This window comes from Balaenoptera physalus, assembly GCF_965194825.1.
Source record: "Balaenoptera physalus genome assembly, chromosome: 6".
Taxonomy (NCBI): Eukaryota; Metazoa; Chordata; class Mammalia; order Artiodactyla; family Balaenopteridae; genus Balaenoptera; species Balaenoptera physalus.
Genome location: NC_138885.1, coordinates 130,703,083 through 130,722,408, shown reverse-complemented (window position 1 = coordinate 130,722,408; position 19,326 = coordinate 130,703,083). Strand labels below are relative to the sequence as shown.

At 53.1% G+C, this 19,326-nt stretch overlaps 1 protein-coding gene across 1 annotated transcript; it reads right to left on the bottom strand.

The window, feature by feature from the left end:
• Window positions 1-246: 246 nt before the first annotated feature.
• TEX44 (testis expressed 44) lies at window positions 247-17,387 on the bottom strand (the record flags this gene model as incomplete). Its single annotated transcript, XM_082464725.1, is given in 7 exon segments — window positions 247-887; window positions 2,455-2,570; window positions 6,901-7,016; window positions 9,392-9,458; window positions 11,486-11,592; window positions 11,777-12,147; window positions 12,150-17,387. Coding segments are annotated over 7 exon segments (2,178 nt in total). The 5' UTR covers window positions 12,910-17,387.
• Between the last annotated feature and the right edge of the window lie 1,939 nt (window positions 17,388-19,326).

Below are 19,326 nucleotides of genomic sequence, written 5' to 3'. Positions count from 1 at the left end.
CCGGCGCGCGGTGGGACGGCGATCACACATGGCGACCTCAGGCTGTGACGGACCTTGTGCGCGCCCCTGGGTGCCCCTCTGCGCCGCCTGCCCCTTGGGAGAAATGTGAGGCCCTAACACAAGCTGGGGGCAGAGGCGGCCCGGCTCTGCAGACACCTGACCCTCGCCCCCAACGTGAAGCCCGGGAGGGGCTCGGGGCGCCAAGAGCGCCTCAAGAAGCGCGGGAGCGCCAGGGCCGGCTGACGGTCAACTTTGCGCCCAAATACGGGGCTCATGGGCTGCGGGCCTTGGCGGCGGGGACAGGATGGACGGAGCGGTGGGTCTGGAGAGAGCTCGGCTCCCTGCAGGGGATTTCGGGGTCGCGCGGGGGCCGCAGCTCGGCCGGGGCGCAGGAGGCCGGGGGCGGGGAGGCGGCTCCACAGTGCTCCAGTTGAGCCCTGGAAAAACCCCGGCGCCGGGAGAGAGGCGGACCAGCTCGCAGGCACGGCCGGGGATGGCGGGAACAAAGACGGCCCGGGGCCGGATGCAGTCATGGAAAAACCCATCGGGGCGCCGGGGCGGGGGCGGCAGGGAGGGGCGGCGCGCGCCCGGCAGCCCTGCCACCTTCGCCGGCCGGCCCGGGCGGGGCTGCTCTCGGACCCCGCCCCGGAGCGCTCCTCGCGGGCGGAGGGGAGGCCCGGGAAAAGAGAAAATGCCAGGCGGGAAGGGGAGGCCTGGGGACCGAGAACCAGAAGCGCCCTGGCTCCGGGTGCTGCGCGCCAGCCTGCCCGCCAACACACCCCGCGCTCTCGGCCGGGACGGGAGGGTGGCGAGGCTGGTGCGCGCCGGGCACACGCAGCGCTGCGCACGGCCACTTCGCAGCTGCGGCAGCGGGTGGTGGCCGGCCCCTAGGGGGCGTGCACAGACCACCCCCCCACCCGGCAATGGCGCGGACGCGTGTGTGGCGGCTCACACGCTCTGTACACACATGATCACTTACACGCCCGTGCTACCAGACACGCGAGCTTCCCCCAGCTCCCAGGACAGAGGGAAGGAAAGCGTCCTACCGAGGGGGGCGGATTAGATGCTCGTTAGGCGGTCTCCAGGGCAGGTGACAGAACCTCAGGAGCTGGGGAAGAAGGCCGAGGTTAGGGTCCCCCCTTCCCCCTACATTACAGGTGCATGCCCAGGTCCCGTCTCAGGGCTGGAGTTTCCTTCCCGTTCAGGACGCTTCCCGCCCTGTCCTGGTCTTAGGAACCCGCCTGGAGACCGGGAGGCATACTTTTTTTTTCCTTTTTAGAAAAGGAAAGTGTTGGCGCAAGTTGGCCTCAGTGACTCCTGAGGCCTTTTCCAGTTATGACTTATTATGAAGAAGGAACTGGACCCAGAGGCCATAAAAGGAGTTGGTGGGAGCTGAGAAAAAACCTTGGTGCCTGGTTTGGCCCCAGCCACAGGCTCAAATGTCCACTTGTTTATTTGTGCTTCTGCCTGCTGTGGGGTGCCAGGGGGCAAAAGCTGAACCCATGGGGTCCCTGGCGTGGGGAGGGGATGTAAAATAGGACGTGGTTCTGGGAGCCCAGAGCCAGATTCTGGAACAGAAGAGACCTCAGGTTCTGCCTGAATGGGGAGGCTGCTCGGCTGGGGTGGCAGGTGAGGGTTCTTGAAGGCCAGAGGGCAATGAAGCAGGAGCCCACCACCTCAAAAAGTTCAAGTTCAAGAAGGCTGCCTTTATGAGGCCTGGCTGTTGGAATTGCGGGAATACAGTTGTGGTAGGATTTCTAGTCACCTCTCAGAATACAAGGTCAATAGAAGCAGGTACACCAACGACAGGACAGGGTCAAATGAGCTGGCATCTACCTGTGGTCCCCTTGGGAACTGAGGTTGGAATCAAATGACCCAGCTCGACCTCTGCCTAACTTCCTGGTTTGGGGGATCTTATCTAACATCTTTGGGCCTCAAATTCCTCATCTGTAAAGTGGGAACAAGAGCTTCTCCATAGGGGTGTATTGGGATTGAAAGTGGTATAAGTACCCCTTCCATCTGCCTTCCCTCCTTTCCCACTTCTCAAAGTCCTGGTGCTTGCTCACTAGGACTCCTTCCACGTCCTAGTTTCCAGAGAGCAGGTGGGGTCCAGTGGGACGAAGGCTGGGGAGCAGCGCCCCCTGGTGGTCGATGTCAGGAGAGCTCGGTTATTCCGTGAGGACACACCCGGGCTAACCTGCTTAATGCCTGACGGTCTCTGGCAAGTTAGAGCCTCCGTGGACTGATCCTGGGGCTCCACTTAGGGAGGCTTTTCCTTCTTGCCTCAGTTACCCCCTTGAGCAAGCAGAGGGAATTCTGCTTCCCCACATCATCTGCCCTCTCACAGTCCGGCTTCTCCATCTTTAACAGGCTTCTCTCACTTCTGCCCCAGAGGAATCCATTTGGCATTTATACTGTGCTTTACAGCTTACACAGCACTTTGACACACATTACTCGTCCCTGAGGTGTGCTGTTTCTGGGTGGTGACGGCACTGGATGGATAGAGGATGTTGGTTTGGAGCGTGGCTCCAGCATAGCGGGCTGATTTGGATCCTGCCTCTTCCATCCAGCTGTGTAACCAGGGCAACGTTCAAAACATTGAATAACCAGTGGGACAGTCAGCGACCAATCAGAACAGAGCCTGCCCTAAACACCAGGTACAGCCAAATGTCTGTACCTGCTGAAGATTCCGGAATAATCTCAACCGCACGGGGCCTCGGTTTCTTTATCTGCAATATGGACATGATGATCCTAATAGTACCACGTTATAGGGCTGTTGTGGAGACTAAAGTAGTTATTGGATGTAAAAGGTTGAGAAACCAGTGTCTGGCACATACAAAGCACCCGAGAGTTAGCTTTATTGCTGGTCCTGTCTCTTCTCAGACTCAGTGACTCAGGGTGATTGCCACTCTTAAGGGAGACTCCCCAGGTGAGCCCTCTATATGCACCTGAGCTTGCCTCCTGCCTCACTTCCGACTTCCCACACCTCCTCTTCTAGCCCTCTAGTTATTCTACTCACCAGAAGTGCTTCTCAAACTTTACCATGTATCTGAATTTCTGGGATATCTTGTTAAATTGCAGATTCTGATTGAGGAGGTCTGCATGGGGCCTGGGATTGCATATTTCCTACTAGCTCCCAAGTGGTACTGATGCTGGTCTGAGAAGCAAGACTCCCGGAGATCACTGCAGAAACAGAAGTGTCAGCTGATTGCGATCTGTAAATATTTATTGAGCACCTACTCAGTGCAAGGCCATGCAAGGATCCAAACAGTCCAAGGGCTGGGTTCCAACCTCAAGCAGCAGACACGTCATCTCGCACAAATACAGGTTAAAACTAACAATCAGGCCGAAGGGTTAACATGTGCCCAACAGTAGGTGATGCAAGTGGTGAATCCATTCTCTTCACTGTAGCCAGAGTGATGCTTTAAACAGGTGAAGATCTTGGCTTTGGCCAAGGCATTTTATTTTCTTCAGTAGAGGGGATCTCCAGAGAGGGCTGACAGCTGAGGGTCCTTGTGTCTGCAGCCTGTACTCCCAGCACTGGGGCACCCGGTCCTTCAGGGCTGCAGGGGACCCGGATGGTGCAGCACAGTGCCCACATGCGGGGACTCTGGCAGAAGGGTAGGATTCAGAGAGGCTGGCAGAGGAAGCGGGGAGTCCAGCAGGGGCATTTGCAGGCCCTGATCCCAGGGTGGAGATGAAGCAGAGGGGCTGAGGCAGAAGTTCTCTCCCTTGGTTCCCTGAGGACAGAGTGGGATGAATCATGGGTGTGATGTAGACCTTAGGAGGCCACAAACACATCCTTGACTTTTGTTCTTGTATACTGTTTTAGTGTTAACCAGCGCCAAATTATCATCAATCAGCTGCTACACTTCATATTTCATCATCTTATGTAGATGACCCTCAGGTATTTTTTCAAGAGCAAGTGTTCTTCAGCTGAAAATAGAGAATCAAACATCCAGCATTTGCAGAAACGGGCATTTCTGGAAGTGTTCTGTGGTTTTGGTACTTTGATAAGAAAGCACTGGGGGACTTCCCTGGTGGCGCAGTGGTTAAGAATCCACCTGCCAATGCAGGGGATACGGGTTCGAGCCCTGGTCCGGGAAGATCCCACATGCCGCGGAGCAACTAAGCCCGTGCGCCACAACTACTGAGCCTGCGCTCTAGAGCCTGCGAGCCACAACTACTGAAGCCCACGTGCTTAGAGCCTGTGCTCCATAACAAGAGAAGCCACCGCAATGAGAAGCCTCTGCACCACAACGAAGAGTAGCCCCCGCTCGCTGCAACTAGAGAAAACCCGCGCGCGCGCAACGAAGACCCAATGCAGCCAAAAATAAATAAGTAAATAAATAAATTTATTTAAAAAGAAAAAGAAAGCACTGGGTACATCTTCCTCCCGCCCCCGCCATGTAATATCTTGTGGGCCTCTTTGAGGACCCTCTAGATGCCCACATTGTGTTGAATTGATGGTTAGGACAGTGGTCCTGGAAGCAGCCAGCAACAGTGTGGCGAGAGGCCAACAGATGGACCCTGAGAGAGGGAAGAGATGGGCTGTGCCCGGGAAGGAGGCTTGCTTGGTGTCTAGGACACACCAGCTGGCCTGGCTTCTTGAGCCTGCAATCTGTGCAGTCCCACAGGGCTCCTTGCTTGCTTTAATGCTTTGCTGTCCCTGTCTTGACATTTTTAATACTTTTTGAAGAAGGGGCCTTGCATTTTCATTTTGCACTTGGGCCCCATAAATTATGTAGCTGGTTCTGCTCAACAGCTTTGGTCCCTAGGCCCAGGGCCCATTCCCGAGGGGTCATCTGGGACAGACCAGGGAACCTGGGCGGTGGGGAGGTGGGCCTGGGTGAATCCTTGAACATGTCCTATGTGTGAATCTGGGATCATGGAGCCTGCTTCACCCAGAGGGGAGGAGAGGATGAGGGCTGCAGGCTTTCTCAACTGAGAATCAGGCTGTGGAGATTCACTGCCCGGGAAAGCCAGCCCTGCGGCTGCTCTTTCAGAGATGCCAGATGCCTCCTGCCCTCTGAGCCCCCAGTAAGCTGTCAGACTGTTGACAAGAGACATGAAGATTCACAGGGATGGAGCAGATGCCTCGTTTGGTGGGACAGGCAGAGTGTGCCCTGGCTCCTGGGTCAACAGCTGGTCTGGATGTCGATGCTTGGCTTGTTCTCTGTGGCCTGGGTTCATAAATCCATGTCCCTGAGTCCAGCCTGGCCTGGCCCATTGGACAGGGGGAGGTGGTGGTGTCTCCCTGGAGACAGATTGTGAGAGGCTTGGGTGTTACCCTGTTTTGACGGGTGCCATAACGAGGGAGGAGCCTGAGAGGCCTGGATAGACTGCGTCACTTAAGTCCCAAGACCCAGTTACAATGCTGAGTTCTGAGGGGTCCCCCAGGCGGGCCCGGGCCAGCTCTCAGGCCCAAATTTAGGTCACTGCTTTGTCTTTACGCACCCGCTGCTCTTTCTGCACCTGTTGTGCCTTGTCCCTCACCTTCTGCCACTCCAGGTTTGAACGTTATCCTCTCTCCTCTGTGACTGACGCTACCTGCCTCAGTTTACCCACGTACTTGTCACTTTCACTCTCTTGCAGTTTACTCTCAGTGGGCAGCACTGGGGCCTGTTCCCTACCTTGTCCCACCGTCATTTTTGGACAAGGGGCCCCTCATTTTATTTTTGCATTGTGGCCCCCAAATTATGGAGCTGGTCTGCTGATCGGCGCACCAGGGCTCGAGATCAGAACCTGACAAGGGTTTCTGAGTGCCGGAGGCGTCTCGCAGATCTGAAAGGGGAGCGAACGTCCACAGTCTCATGGAAAGGCCGCGCTGAGAGCCCGCTGTGTGCCAGTGAGGGTGACAGTGCGGGCCGGGATGCTACAGACAGAAGCGCTTTACTTCAAGGAGTTTACCCAGCAGGGCGTTTATAAGTAGGACAAAGCCTGGCGGTCCAGGGGCCGCCCGGGCAGGAGCGGGGAGAAAACCCGAGCGGCAGGGAGCGGAGTTGGGGCGTCCGGCTTTGGGCGCAGACCCCGCCTCGCCTGGGTCGCCAGTCTCCGAGAGCTGAAAGGGCCTCTGTGTTCCGTCTCCCGCCTGCCCGCGGGCCAGGAGCGCATTTCCTCAGCTGCGCCAGACCCCGGAGGCTCCGCAGACCCTCTGGGGACAGACACAAATAGTTCCCGGCCCAGCTGCCTGGTCAGTTACCTTGGGAACCAAACTCAATCGCCTGACGTCACTGGGCTGTTGCGTAGCAACCGGCAAAGACTCTCCCTCCAGCTCTCCCAGCCTCCGCGGTGAGGTAGCCGTCGCCATGGAGACGGCGGGACTGGGCAGGGCGGTGGATGACCCCGCCCGGCCGCGCGGTCCTCGCCGCCCCTCGCCCGCCCGGCCGCACCCTCTGTTCCGATCCGGAGCTGCTCCTCCCCGCGACGGAAGGGGACCAGCCCCAGCCGAGGAAACAGCGCCGCCTGGCCTCGGGCCGGCCGGTGAGGGCCACGTGGTGGCCTAAGTGAGCCCCGCAGCCAGCCGGGACTTCTTCCCCCAGATAAAGGCCTTTGTTCACCGTCACCCATCTGACTGACCCCTTTTTGGTTCCAGTGTTTCTCACCAGGCCCCAACCTGGGTTCCTGCTCTGGAAGCAAGGAGCAGGTGGCAGCCCGGGGCGTTTCCATTCCCCTCCCCTCCAGTCGCCTAGGACATCTCAGCCGTGCTTGGCCACCTGCCTTGTTAGAGGAGACAGTGGGCCCTGCTCATGCCACTCTGCTCCCATCCTTGGTTCCCTCCTCCACTCCTGCGCCTTCCCCTGGCGTCTGTGCTGAGGCATTCACTTCCGTGCCTGCCGTGCTGGGTGCGGCTTGGCCAGGCCACCCCTGGGTGGGGGGAGTGGGGAGGGAGGGACCTACCTGACCACTTCGCAGAGTTTCTGGCATGGGTGTTGGTTCCGAGGCTGCTCCATCACCCTGCCCATCTCCATTTCACACCATAGCAGGTTATAAAGTGCTGAATCCCCAAGTGCAGACTGGGAGATGAGGCCCAGAGTTGTTCAGGAGCCATAAGAAGCTGCATTTTGACAAGCACTCGTAAAATACAGGTGGTCAGAAACAAAACCATGTGTTTTAGGTGAATCCTATTTTCTCATTGATTGATATTTAAAATTCAGAGATCCAAAGGAATAATTTTCAATCCATGGAGCTGGAGGGAGAACACTTTACAATGCCTCAGATCTTTCCAAAGCACATGGTTAAAGGAAAGTTCTGATTGTGGGCAGAACATTCACAGACAAGCTCACGTGTAGCGGTGGGCACTCTGCAGGGCTTAGAACCTAGGACTGGGCTCTGTGTGGTCTTGTGCAGACAGCTGATCTCATCCGGAGTGCCAGCCTGGTTTTGTGGGAAAAGTGACTATTATTTGCCAGGGGCCTTTCAGATGCAGGTGCGGAGGGAGGTCAGGGCTGTGCCACCTGCCGTGGGGAGCCCAGGCAGGCCGGGAGAGGACACGTTGCCTGGCTCCCTCGTTTTGTCTCTGGGAGGGGCGTGGCTCAGGGTGCCCAGAACTGCTTGTTCAGAGAGGTACCACACACGGGCACTGGCTGAGGAAGGCCTTTCCAACATGTGATCCAGGCTGGGCCAACCAGAGTCCTTCCCCTTGGGATTTATCTGACTGGAGCAGGGAAACAGACCTTTCCTCTTGGTCTGGGAAGCGCAAGGCTGTGGGCCCAGAGCCTCCAGGAACCTCATTCCCCACGAGAAGCAGAAGCTTGGGGGAGGGGCAGAGTTGCCATGGAGGCAGAGGACACAACAATGGAGGCGTCCTGCTAGCTTTGAGTCCCTGACACCAGGCATCTTGAAAGCCGGTTCCTTCTCAGCCCTTCTCTGCCCAGCCCATCAAATCCATGGGTTTTTGTCACTTTCCGTTAACAGACTCCTGCCCAATATACGGACAATGCAGAAAACCACAAGGAAGGAAGAAAACTAACATGTGTCACATGCCTACTGTTAAATGTTATTTTTTGTTTTTTTATATGCATTCTTGATCACAGCATCCCTGTGAGGCACTCTGTAGATGAGGAGCTGGAGGTTTGGCCATCTTCTAGGACCGCAGTGCCCACTTGAGGACTCCACAGGGATGGCCAGTGCAGGTTCAGTGGACACTGCCCGTCCAGAGACTCCTCGGCCGAGCCCTACCCTTGAAGCCACGGTGTTCCTCTGCTGTCTCCCAGGACTTGTCGGTTTCCTTCTGTTAGCCATGCCCGAGCCGGGCTCAAATGTTTCTTTAAGCAGAACCTCTACTTACTGGCCAATCTCTCAGTGGCAGAACATACAACCAAAAAGACTGTTGTTGATCCTAGAGAAACGCTGGTGGCTGTCAGGTGTTAACCCTAACATATAAACCAGAAGGGGTGCGGAGGCACCAGCTTTGTTGGGGTGAATTTATAACTTTGTTGTGCCTCGATTCTCAACACCAGAGGTACCCTACACAAGGCCACCCTGTTATTCTGACGAATGCTCATTCTTTTTCCCCTTACACACCACCATCTGTCTCTACTAACTGCCTCTCCCCAATGGTTCAATGGTGGTTCAGTTTTTATTCATCCAACATGGTGGACTCACAGGCTCGTGATGGGCTGGGTCACCCCCGCTTGCTGATTGCTCCTGTGTCTTATGCATTGCTTCCTCTTGCCTGTAAAACGAGGAATCTCTCCAAGCTCCTGCCTCTGGGCCTTTTCTTTCTCTCTCTGGCCAGAGCTGAGGTGCACCCACTTCTCTCCAAGTTGGATTCCTCAGCCCTGAGTGCACAGCCCTGACCTTTGGCCCAGGTACAGTAGCACCTGGCTGCCTGCAGGTCCCACCTGCAGAGAAGATGCGTTGCCAGGCATATTTGCCAACACAATTGTTAATCCCACCGCAAAGAGGAAGGGCAGGATCAAGCAGGGAAATTCCGTTCTTAGTACATAGCTCCATAGAACCCTTCCGTCCTAATAATCACAATGATCGTTGACACTTATATTGCACTCAATTGTGTGCCAGGCACCTTTCAAGCACTTGACTCATTTAATCCTCACAGCAGCCTGACGCGGTAGGTGTATTGTCATTTTACAGATGAGGAAACCGAAACATGGGGGGATGAAAGTAACACAGCTAGAAGGAGGTAGAGCCAGGATTCAAGGCAGCCTGACCCCCAAAGCCATGCTCTTTACAACTCTACTGGCTTTCACACACAAAATGGTGTTGGTCCAGCAGCCCTTCCTGTGGGGAACCCCATTTCTGGGCTGACCCTGGCCTCAGAGGTGGACATGAGGCCCAGGCCAGGTAACGAGGTATTTCACTCCCACAGCCTCAGTGATTGGTTCAGCAGAGAGCATGGGAGCCAAGCCAGGCCTGGCAGTGTCCTCACCTGGGACTCTCCTGCCAGATCCAGTGGAAACAAGGGCCTCTCTCTTTCCAGGAAGGTGGCTGGGTGCCTGAAAATGGAGCCAGCACAGAGGGGCTGAACTGGAAAGACAGAGCCCTGAGGACGCGGCTGAGCCCTGGGTCCAAACACGCCCGCACTTGGCAGTTGTGCTAGTTGGCTCAGCCCTTCCCCTGACCTGGGTTGAGCTTGGTTTCAATCTTTCATTCACCTTTGCAGTCTCAGTATCTAGCAGTGCCTGGCGTATAGTGGCACTTACCTGGTTCAGAAAATATTTGTTGAAAGCATTTGAGGGCCACCCTGGCAGCTCTGTCTCCCATGCCCTGCTCTGGGCTCCAGGCAGATTGAGCTGCTCAGCCGCCCTCCCCCACCAAGCCCGCATCACGCCTGCCTCGACTTTTGTTGTCCACGCCTCTGTCGGGGACACCATCTCTCCTCTCTTTTTAGGTCTGACTCAAGGAGGCCCTGTACTGGGGTCTGAACTGACAATCTCCCTCCTCTGAATTCTTTGCTTTCACTACATGGGGACAGTTCACGTCTCATCTACAGAAAGTGGCAGCTCCTTGAGGGAAGGGGATAGACACACCTGGTTGTCTTTTCATCCCCTTGGGGCCTGGCATCAGACTTCCTCACAGGAGCCATCTGCCGGGTAGGGGTGGTAGGGTGGTAGACGCATGCCTCTGGGGATCAGGCAGGCAACTCAGTACTGACGTAGGCCAGGTAGTTCCCTCTAAAGTGGGCAGCTCAGCTGCTGGTTGCCCAGAAGAAATAAGGCCCCTAGGTTTCTCAAGAGAAGCAGAAATCCATGTTTCTATTTAAAATCTCCTGGCTTTTAAATGTTAGCAACTAATTCCCAATTTAAGAAACACTGTGTAGGGGGACTTCCCTGGAGGTCCAGTGGTTAAGACTCTGCGCTCCCAATGCAGGGGGCCCAGGTTCCATCCCTGGTCAGGGAACTAGATCCCGCATGCTGCAACTAAAGAGCCCGCATGCCACAACGAAGATCCCTCAAGCGGCAATGAAGATCCTGCGTGCCGCAACTAAGACCCGGCGCAGCCAAATAAATATATAAAGAAATATTAAAAAAAAAAAGAAAAGAAACACCGTGTAGGGCAAATCCATCAGTGGGCTGGTTTCAGCCAAGGTCTCCCATTTGGAGACTCTGCAGGGAATGAGGGATGGATGAATGAAGGAATCCACAGCCAGGGCTGCAGCATGAAGGTGTGTGGGTTGTGACCTGTATGAGGCACCCAGCCAAGGGCAGGAGTCGGGGTTGATGTCCAGCCAGATCTTCACTCACCAAGTCATGTGGCCAGCATGGCACTGTGTCTAGCCAGAGGGTGGGCTGATGGCTTTCCACAACTACTGAAGCCCGCGCGCCCTAGAGCCCATGTGCCGCAACTGCTGAACCCATGTGCTGCAACTACTGAAGCCCATGCGCCTAGAGCCCGTGCTCCGAAACAAGAGAAGCCACCGCAATGAGAAGCCCGCGCACTGCAACGAAGAGTAGCCCCTGCTCGCCGCAACTAGAGGAAGCCCACACGCGGCAACAAAAACCCAGCACAGCCGAAAAAAAAAAAAAAAAACATGTAAAGAGACCCGGGTCTAGGGTGACCAACTTACCCTGGTTTGCCTGGGGTTTTCTTGGTTTTAAATCTGAAAGTCCCATATCCCAGGAACCCCAGGCAAACCAGGCTGGTTGGTCACCCTACGTAGATCCCTGATCCCATTGTGTCCCCAGCCTGCTGGAGGATAATAATCATGGCAGCTGACGTGTGTGAGCTTATTAAGTGCCAGACATCATGCGTTAGGACCTGCGTTGTTTCCCTTACATCTCATAACATCTTCATGGTGTGGGTTCGTTATTTGTTCTACAGAGGAGAGTTGGAGGTTCAGAGGGTGAAGGGATTGGCCCACGGCCTGTAGCCATGCTGGGGTCTGAGCCCACACTGGTCTCCTTCCCGGCTCTCAACCCCACGCTCTCAATCCCACGCTCAGAGAGCCCGGCTGGGCGTCCTGAGCCTGCTAAGCCAGGCCCTGGGGAAGAATCAGATCTTCCTTCCTCAGAAACGCACTTACCTGGTTAGAGGTCCAGCCAAGATCAATTTCTGCAGGTCTGAGCCCCCAACGCCTGGCCTCCCAGGCCTGCCCAGGCCCTTCTCTTTCTGCACTTTGGCCCCCAGCCCCTGAATGGGACAACCCGAGAAGCCCTCAGGGGACACCTTTCTGTTTCCAGAACACTCTAGCCCCCTCCTGTCCCTCCACCCTGTGCCCGCTGCACAGACAAGGTATGAGGCTGGTGCTTGGAAAATGAACGCTCGGTGGTGATTTATTGCCCAATCTGGGGAGAGCCGTCCAGGGTAGGGATGCGTGAGAGAGCAGGGCATGAGCGTTCCCGGGGTCTCGGGAGGCTGCCGAGCGCGGGGCCTCGTCCGAGTTGGGGCCGGCATGGGCCTGGCGTGGGGTGAGGTGGCTGGTCAGGTAGTGCGTGGCTGAGAGGATGCCCTCTATGGTCCTCCGCTCCACCGATTCCAGCATGTGGGTGATGGAGTGCAGGGCCGAGCTGGTCCCCACTGCCAGCCTGGGGGACAAGGCAGAGCTGGCACTCCCCAGGACGCTGGAGATGGAGCGCAGGCTGGGCCCCGTGTTGTGCAGCAGGTCTGTCACGGAGCCGTGGCTGGAGGCCAGGATGCCCGTGGCCATGCCCATGGCAGTATCAGACCACACCAGGACGTCTGCCGGGAGCTGATGGACCCCTCACCCCCGCCCCGCAAGCTGGTCATGGAGCGCATGTAGTTGTTCTCACTGGCCATGGAGTCCAGGGGCCTCCTCTCCACGGCTGCCGCTCGGGGGCCCGGCGAGGCAGGGGCTGATGGCAAAGCATCAGTGTCAGGGTTCAAGGCCTCCTGACCCTCAGGTTTCTCCTCAACAGCTTCAGCAGTGTCAGCAGCCCGAGTGTCAAGCTGGTCATTGGCATCTGCTGTGCTCACGATGGGCTGAGCCTCCACGTTTTGCGGGGACTGTACCCCAGCGCTTGGGGTAGATGGAGCTAGTTCCTGTTCCCTGTCTGGGACGCCTGCCGCTTGTGGTGTCTCTTCCTTAATCAGGGAGTAAAGTTGGAAAATCTGAGGATTCTCAGTCATACTCGAATCTTGCACCAGCACTTTCTGCACTAGGTTCTGGAAGCCCATGGAACTTTGCAGGGCACCTGGGGCCAGGGGGGCAAGCAGGGCTGTGGGCTCCTTGGGCTCCTGGGCATGCCCCGCGGCAGCTTCATGCTTGTCCTTATCCCCAGATGCTGACGTGGCCCCCAAGGTGGCTGGCTTGGAGGCCTGACCTACATCCTGCTGTTCAGCCGATGCTGCAGTGTCGTGAGCTGTTGGGACATCTGCAAGGAGGGGGACCTGACTTTGGGATCTCACTGTTGGGATGTCTATAGACCTGCTATCACCATGTGTGGGGTTGCTGGAGGCTCTGGCCTCTCCCGAGGGCGTGGTGGTCATCTACGCCCTCTGTCACTTGTGCTGGTTGAGGGAGTGGCCATGGCCCCACTGGGCTCTGTTGTCCAGGTGGTGAGGTCACAGGGGGCTGTTGAAGCTGGCGATGTCACAGGCACCTGCAGAGCAAGGGTCCTGAGCCTCCGGAGTGGCTGCCCTAGAGGGCTGAGTCTATGGGACTATTTGTAGCCAAGTTTGCTGGTATCTAAGGAGAGAGAGGCAAATGTCTTGGAAAAGTATGGAGGTTATATACAGGTGCAGGGCCCACAAGGAATCCGGATGGCTGTGACTCTGATGAAAGAGAATGGGATGCAGGTGTTGATTTATAATAAATGCTATAAGGGACCACTCCCAGCACCTCTCTGTCCACACTGGTGACTGATTTGGCCAGTCTTTCTGCAGAGACAGTTTCGCAGCAGTGGTGAGTAGGAACAAGTGAAGGCTAAGGGCCTGGGCAGCTCCCAGCCCTGACTGTCTTTGGTTGTGGGGTGCTACAGACTGAATGTTTGTGTCCCACCCCAAAATTTATATGTTGAAAGCTAATCCGCAACGTAATAGTATTTGGAGGTGGGGCCTTTGGGAAGTGATTAGGTCATGAGGGTGGAGCCCTCATGAATGGGATTAACGCCCTTATAAAAGGGACAACACAGAGCTCCCTGGCCCCCTCCTCCATGTGAAATGCAGTGAGAAGACTGCTATCTATGAACCAGGAAGCAGGTCCTCACTGGACACTGAATCTGCAGCCCAAACGAGCTAAGACAGAGTTTTACCCTGTGACTCAGGATAAACAGTCTCCATCTTCTCCCTGTTTAACTAAGCTGGGAGGGCAGAGAATAACAAAAGAGTATTCTTTGGAAACCTGTAGACCCAGATAAACCTACTTGTGCTTGTGTTCTTCATTAAGAAGGTGGTTGGAGTGAAGTTTCTAGTCTGTTGTGTCTGTGCTTCCCCTGGGGTTATCAGCTAACATTTCGTGCCTGTTTATCATGGGCAGGAGAAGGAGCTAAACATCTAATCCTTCCAACTACCCCGTCGTCTCTAGGTAGTTGCGGATCCATTATTATACCCATTTTATACACGGAGAAGCTTAGCCTCAGAGGGAATAAGTGACTTATTCAAAGGTACACTATTAATAAGCACTGAATCTGGGATTTGAACCTTGTCTGGCTTCAGAAGTCAAGCTCTCCAGCACTATTTTACACCCAGAAGGGATATTAAAATATTGAATGACTGGCGTGCTAAGGATACTGGCTAACGCAGAGAGAGGTCTGCCATAATCCCACCACATCAGTAGTTAACAGTTGCTGTCACTTCTTCCAGCACCAGGCTCAATGCTCAACAAGTATTTCTTCTCCCCATGTATACTCTGTGGCCATCTCAGAGGTCACAGGGCAAACCCAATTTTGTTGGGGTGGGACAACCCTGTACTTTGTGAAAGAATCATGGAGAAGACTGCTCGCTGCTCATTTGAGTAGCCCTTCTTCCTTAGGATCAGAAACCCAGTTTTATACAGGGTGGCTATGTGCTTTGACAAATAATATATTTCCCAGTCTCTCTTGCAGCTAGGTAAGATCTGGTCAATGAGATGTAAGCAGAAAGTATTGAGAGGAACTTTAGAAAGGATCCTTCAAAGAGCAGAACACCTTTTTGCTCTTTCCCCTTTGCCATCCTGTTATCAAGAATGTGAAGGCTGGAGCACCAGCACCCATCTTGATACATGAGGTAACCTTGAGGTTGCAGGGACACACAAAGTGCCACACAATTTGTGGAGCACAAAGATACAAGGAATCTGGGCCCCATGGTTAGAGATGCCACAACAGCCACCAGACTGTTGCTGTCCTCCAGAATTCCTTTACATGAGGGAAAATAATCACATATATGCTCAAACTATTGTTATTTTGGGTCTTCTATTACATGCAGCTAAAGTTAATCCTTATCCAATTCTGACAGTTATGAGAGTCCTGTCAGGTGGTTGTTCAGTGTTTTTTGGGATATCTTCTTGTCCTAAAAATCAAGGTCTGCATGTTGTATTGAGTACCTGGCACTGTACAGGCGTTATTCTCCCACTTTTCAGGTGAGGAAACTGAGACTTAGAGAAACTAAGTACACAGCAAGTTCTTGATGTCACCTAATGGACAGCCTGTGACCCACTACCACCATCAGGCACTCTTCATAGGCACTTAAGTCAAACTCTTTGTCCTCACCTTCCATTTGCAATTCGATTTTTGATTCTACATGTTGCACTTTACACTTACCCTTGTTAAGTTTCACATGTCTTAAAAATCTGTGCTGAGGAAAGACAGAGGAGAATAAAGAGGGATTCATGTCAGAGAGCAGAGAGGATTATTAAAATTTGGGGACAAAAATATTGTCTGTTTATAAATAAATATTAAGTAATATTGGTGTAGAACATAATGTATATTCTGTTGTTACATGAAATATACATATATACACACAGATATAAAAGAAAATATATCTAAAAGAGCTTTTTTTCTTAGTTTAGTTCAAAAATTGCCTGCTTTTGTTACGTAGTGTTCGGAAGAGGAAATTCGTCTCAAAAATTTTGTCTTTGATTCCTTTTCAACTCCTGTCTCATAGAGACAATGACTCTCCTATTAAATAGATATTCTTATTTTAGGGTAAGCCCAGCTTATGGAGTATTATGCCACTGTATGAAGCTTACGTAGACACATGGCAAAATGCTTGTATATGATATCACCCTAAACACAGGATATAATATTTAATGTGCACTATGTAGATGTGTTAGTACTCTCAGCTGGAAGGAATGGAAATCAACTCAAACTGGTGTGAGCAAAAATAATCCAAATAAAGGAATTTATTGGTTCACAGAAATTTAAAGTCTAAGGGAAAGTTTCTGCACAGAGTTCAGTCATGCTGTCAAGATTCAGTCTTCTCACTCCCTCTCTTGGTTCCCCTTTCTCACTGATGTCTAGATTTTTGGGAAGATTCCTCCGGGTGCAGGCTGCTAGCAGCTTCAGGCCAGTGCAGACACCCTGGTCCTCACTAGTTACGGCAGACCTCAGGCCCTGAGTCTCATGGGTTCCTGTGGCCTTCTCTGAAGATATCTGTACAGCTTGGGGACCAAACCCTGGTTGGTCAGGCCTGGAATGGGGCATGGGGTCAGCTCCACTGAAACATAAGGCCTGTAAGTGGTAGTCAAATTGGTCCCCAAAGCAAATTGGGGTGCTGTTACCAAAAGAAGGCAAACTTGATGCTGGGCAGGAAACACAGACAAAACCTGCTCTATGATGATTACAGATATTTAAAGAAAATCTATTTATTGGGGAAAAGCATGGCAGGAAATAAAGCCCAGAAGAGATTCTGATTATTGTAACAAATCAGAAAATACATATAAGCAAAAATAAGTAAATAATGGAGTTCCTTGGTGGTCCAGTGGTTAAGACTCCATGCTTCCACTGCAGGGGGCGTGGGTTTGATCCCTTGTTGGGGAACTAGTATCCCACATAACGTGTGGCCAAAAAAATATTAAAGAAAAAACGTAAATAACAGTAAAAATAAAAATCACCCTAAGCAATACGGTGGACCGAATGAGTGGGAAGCCTGTTACCCCAGCACACTCACATTTATACATACACACACACACACTCACACACACATTCATATACACTCCCATCCTTCCAACACATGGAAATGCTGGGTAATAACACAGCCCACAGTGGGTTAAATGGATAGCTAAGCTACAAAACATGGGAGGTCCCCAGGTTCCAGAAAGGGTAGAAGGACTGGGCTGGATGTAGGGTGAGGTCAGGGGTCGAGGACTTTCTAATGTCCTTGTCAGGACTGCCGCTGTGGCCCTGGGCAGGCCTCCCCATCAGTGGGGAGGGCTCCTACAAAGCTCTGCGCATGAGCCAGAGACAATCAAGGCTGCCTGCTCAGCCCAGCTGAGTGGGCGTTAAACTCACACCATAGGAGGAAGCTTCTACCTGACGCGGTGTTCGGGCGTCCTACCGTCAGTGCAGGACAGGCCAACCCAGCGCGTCTCTTCCTAACCCCACACTCAGTGACGGCAGATTGGTAGCTTAACATCTGCCTGGGTGGGATTTTTAAAAAAAATTTTTATTGGAGTATAGTTGATTTACAGTGTTGTGTTAGTTTCAGGTGTACAGCAAAGTGAATCGGTTATATATATATATCTCCATTCTTCTTCGGATTCTTTTCCCATATAGGTTATTACAGAATATTGAGTAGAGTTCCCTGTCCTATACAGTAAGTCTCTGCTAGTTATCTATTTTATACATAGTTTATGTGTATTTTATACTATATTTTATATATAGTGTGTATATGTTAATCTCAATCTCCCAATCCATCACTTTCCTGGGTGGGATTATTTACACCACAGAAAGTGGCTACAAATCCGGGCTTTGTTTTTCTGCAGTAAATTGGTTGTTTATCCGCATCCCCACTGTACCCGATTACACTCTGTTTCCCCGACAGGGAGGCTCTCTGCCTCCTTAGGGTTCCTTTCTGAGCAAGACCACGCTCCATGATTCCCCAGAGTCCCACACAGCAAGGCAACTGGTGTTGTGGAGCTGGAGCTGAGCTGCCTGGGTTCAAATCCTGCTGTTGCTATACCTAGCTGTGTAACCTAAGGCAAGTTACTTAACACCTGTTCCTCGGTTCGTCCATCTGGAAAATGGGGATAATAAGAGTCCTTACCTGTGGTATAATGAAAAATATATACTTGCTCCTTGTCCTAGGTTTCTGGCACAGAGCTCCTAAAACCTTTGGAATTTCCCGATAGGAGTGTCTTGTGTTATTCATAACTTTTGACCATACCTGAGTTTATGCTAATGAGGTGACTAGGTAGCTTCAGGATGGGATCTGGTTGCCAGAGGAGCCAGTCATGTAGTTACAGGGTTGGAACTTTCAGCCCCATCCCCACAACTCTGAGCAGGGAGAGGGGCTGGAGGTGGAGTGAATTAATCATCAATGATTGATTCAATCCTACCTACATAATGAAACTTAAAAAAAAATTAATTTATTTATTTTTGGCTGCGCTGGGTCTTTGTTGCTGCGCGCGGGCTTTCTCTACTTGCATCGAGCGGGGGGCTACTCTTTGTTGCGGAGCACGGGCTCTAGGCACGCGGCCTTCAGTAGTTGCAACACGCAGGCTCAGTAGTTGTGGCACGCAGGCTCTAGAGCACAGGCTCAGTAGTTGTGGTGCACAGGCTTAGTTGCTCCGCGGCACGTGGGATCTTCCCAGACCAGGGATCGAACCCGTGAGCCCTGCATTGGCAGGCAGAGTCTTAACAACTGAGCCACCAGGGAAGTCCCCATAATGAAACTTTGGTAAAAACAACAGGACCAAGGAAGCTTCTGGTTTGGTGAACACATCCGTGCACAGCGAGTGTGACCATCCTGAGTCCACAGGGACAGGAGCGCCCACACTCGGGACCCTTCCTGACCTCTCCCTACGTACCTTCATCTGGCTGTTCATTTGTGTTTTTCGTAATAAACTCTAGTCCTAAGTACAACGTTTTCCTAAGTTCTGTGAGTCGTTCTATTGAACCCGAGGTGGGCCTGGCAGAAGTGCAGTAGTCTGGGGACCCCATTTGCAGCTGGCACCTGAAATGGGGGCAGTCTCGCAGGATTGAGCCCCTAACCCATGGGGTCAGTGTTGACTCTGGTTAGTGTCAGAACTGAACTGAACTGTTGGCCATCCAGTTGGGATCGGCCCAACAGCACTGATGCCCGAATGTGGGGAGGTAGCAGAGATACAGCTCTTGGGCAGTACAGTCTGGGGAGTGTTAGACAGCATGGTGGCAATGGTGGCTTCTGTTTTCCACAGGCTGCCTGCTGTCAGGGGCTCGTGGGTCATTTGCCCTTTCAAGGGTCTCTTCACCAAGTGAGCCCAAGATTCCCTTGGCTGGGACAACTGCCTACGGTGACCCCCCAAGTCATTTCCCAGACCTCACTCACTAGAAATTCAGCCCCTGCCCCATGAGTAATATTATTGTAGTTGCTGCAGTGAATGAATAATTCACTTGCTGGTAGAGCACCTGCAAGAGTGCTCCAGGGCAATGGCCCTTTCACCAGGTTCCCTGGGGATTCTGGCAGTGTCTCCCAGTGCCTCTCCCCTTTGAGACTGGCTTGCCCAAGATCCTCTGCTGCACTAGCATGTGGGTGATGGGAAGCATCGATTTGGAGTACCCGTAGTTAGGAGGATGCATAGTGGGGTTGAGGGTCCAGCTCTGAGATTGGGTCCTGATGGTCTAAGCCATTTCCCTGAGGGGTGACTGGATCAGGCACAGGCTTTCCTGCAATGCTGGCCATGGAGTCATGAGAGCCAGTGATCTGCCAGGACCTCTGGGAGGTTCTCATTAAGAGACACAGGAAGATGTGGTCCTGCTCTGCTCTTGTACATGAACATATTTAGTTGGG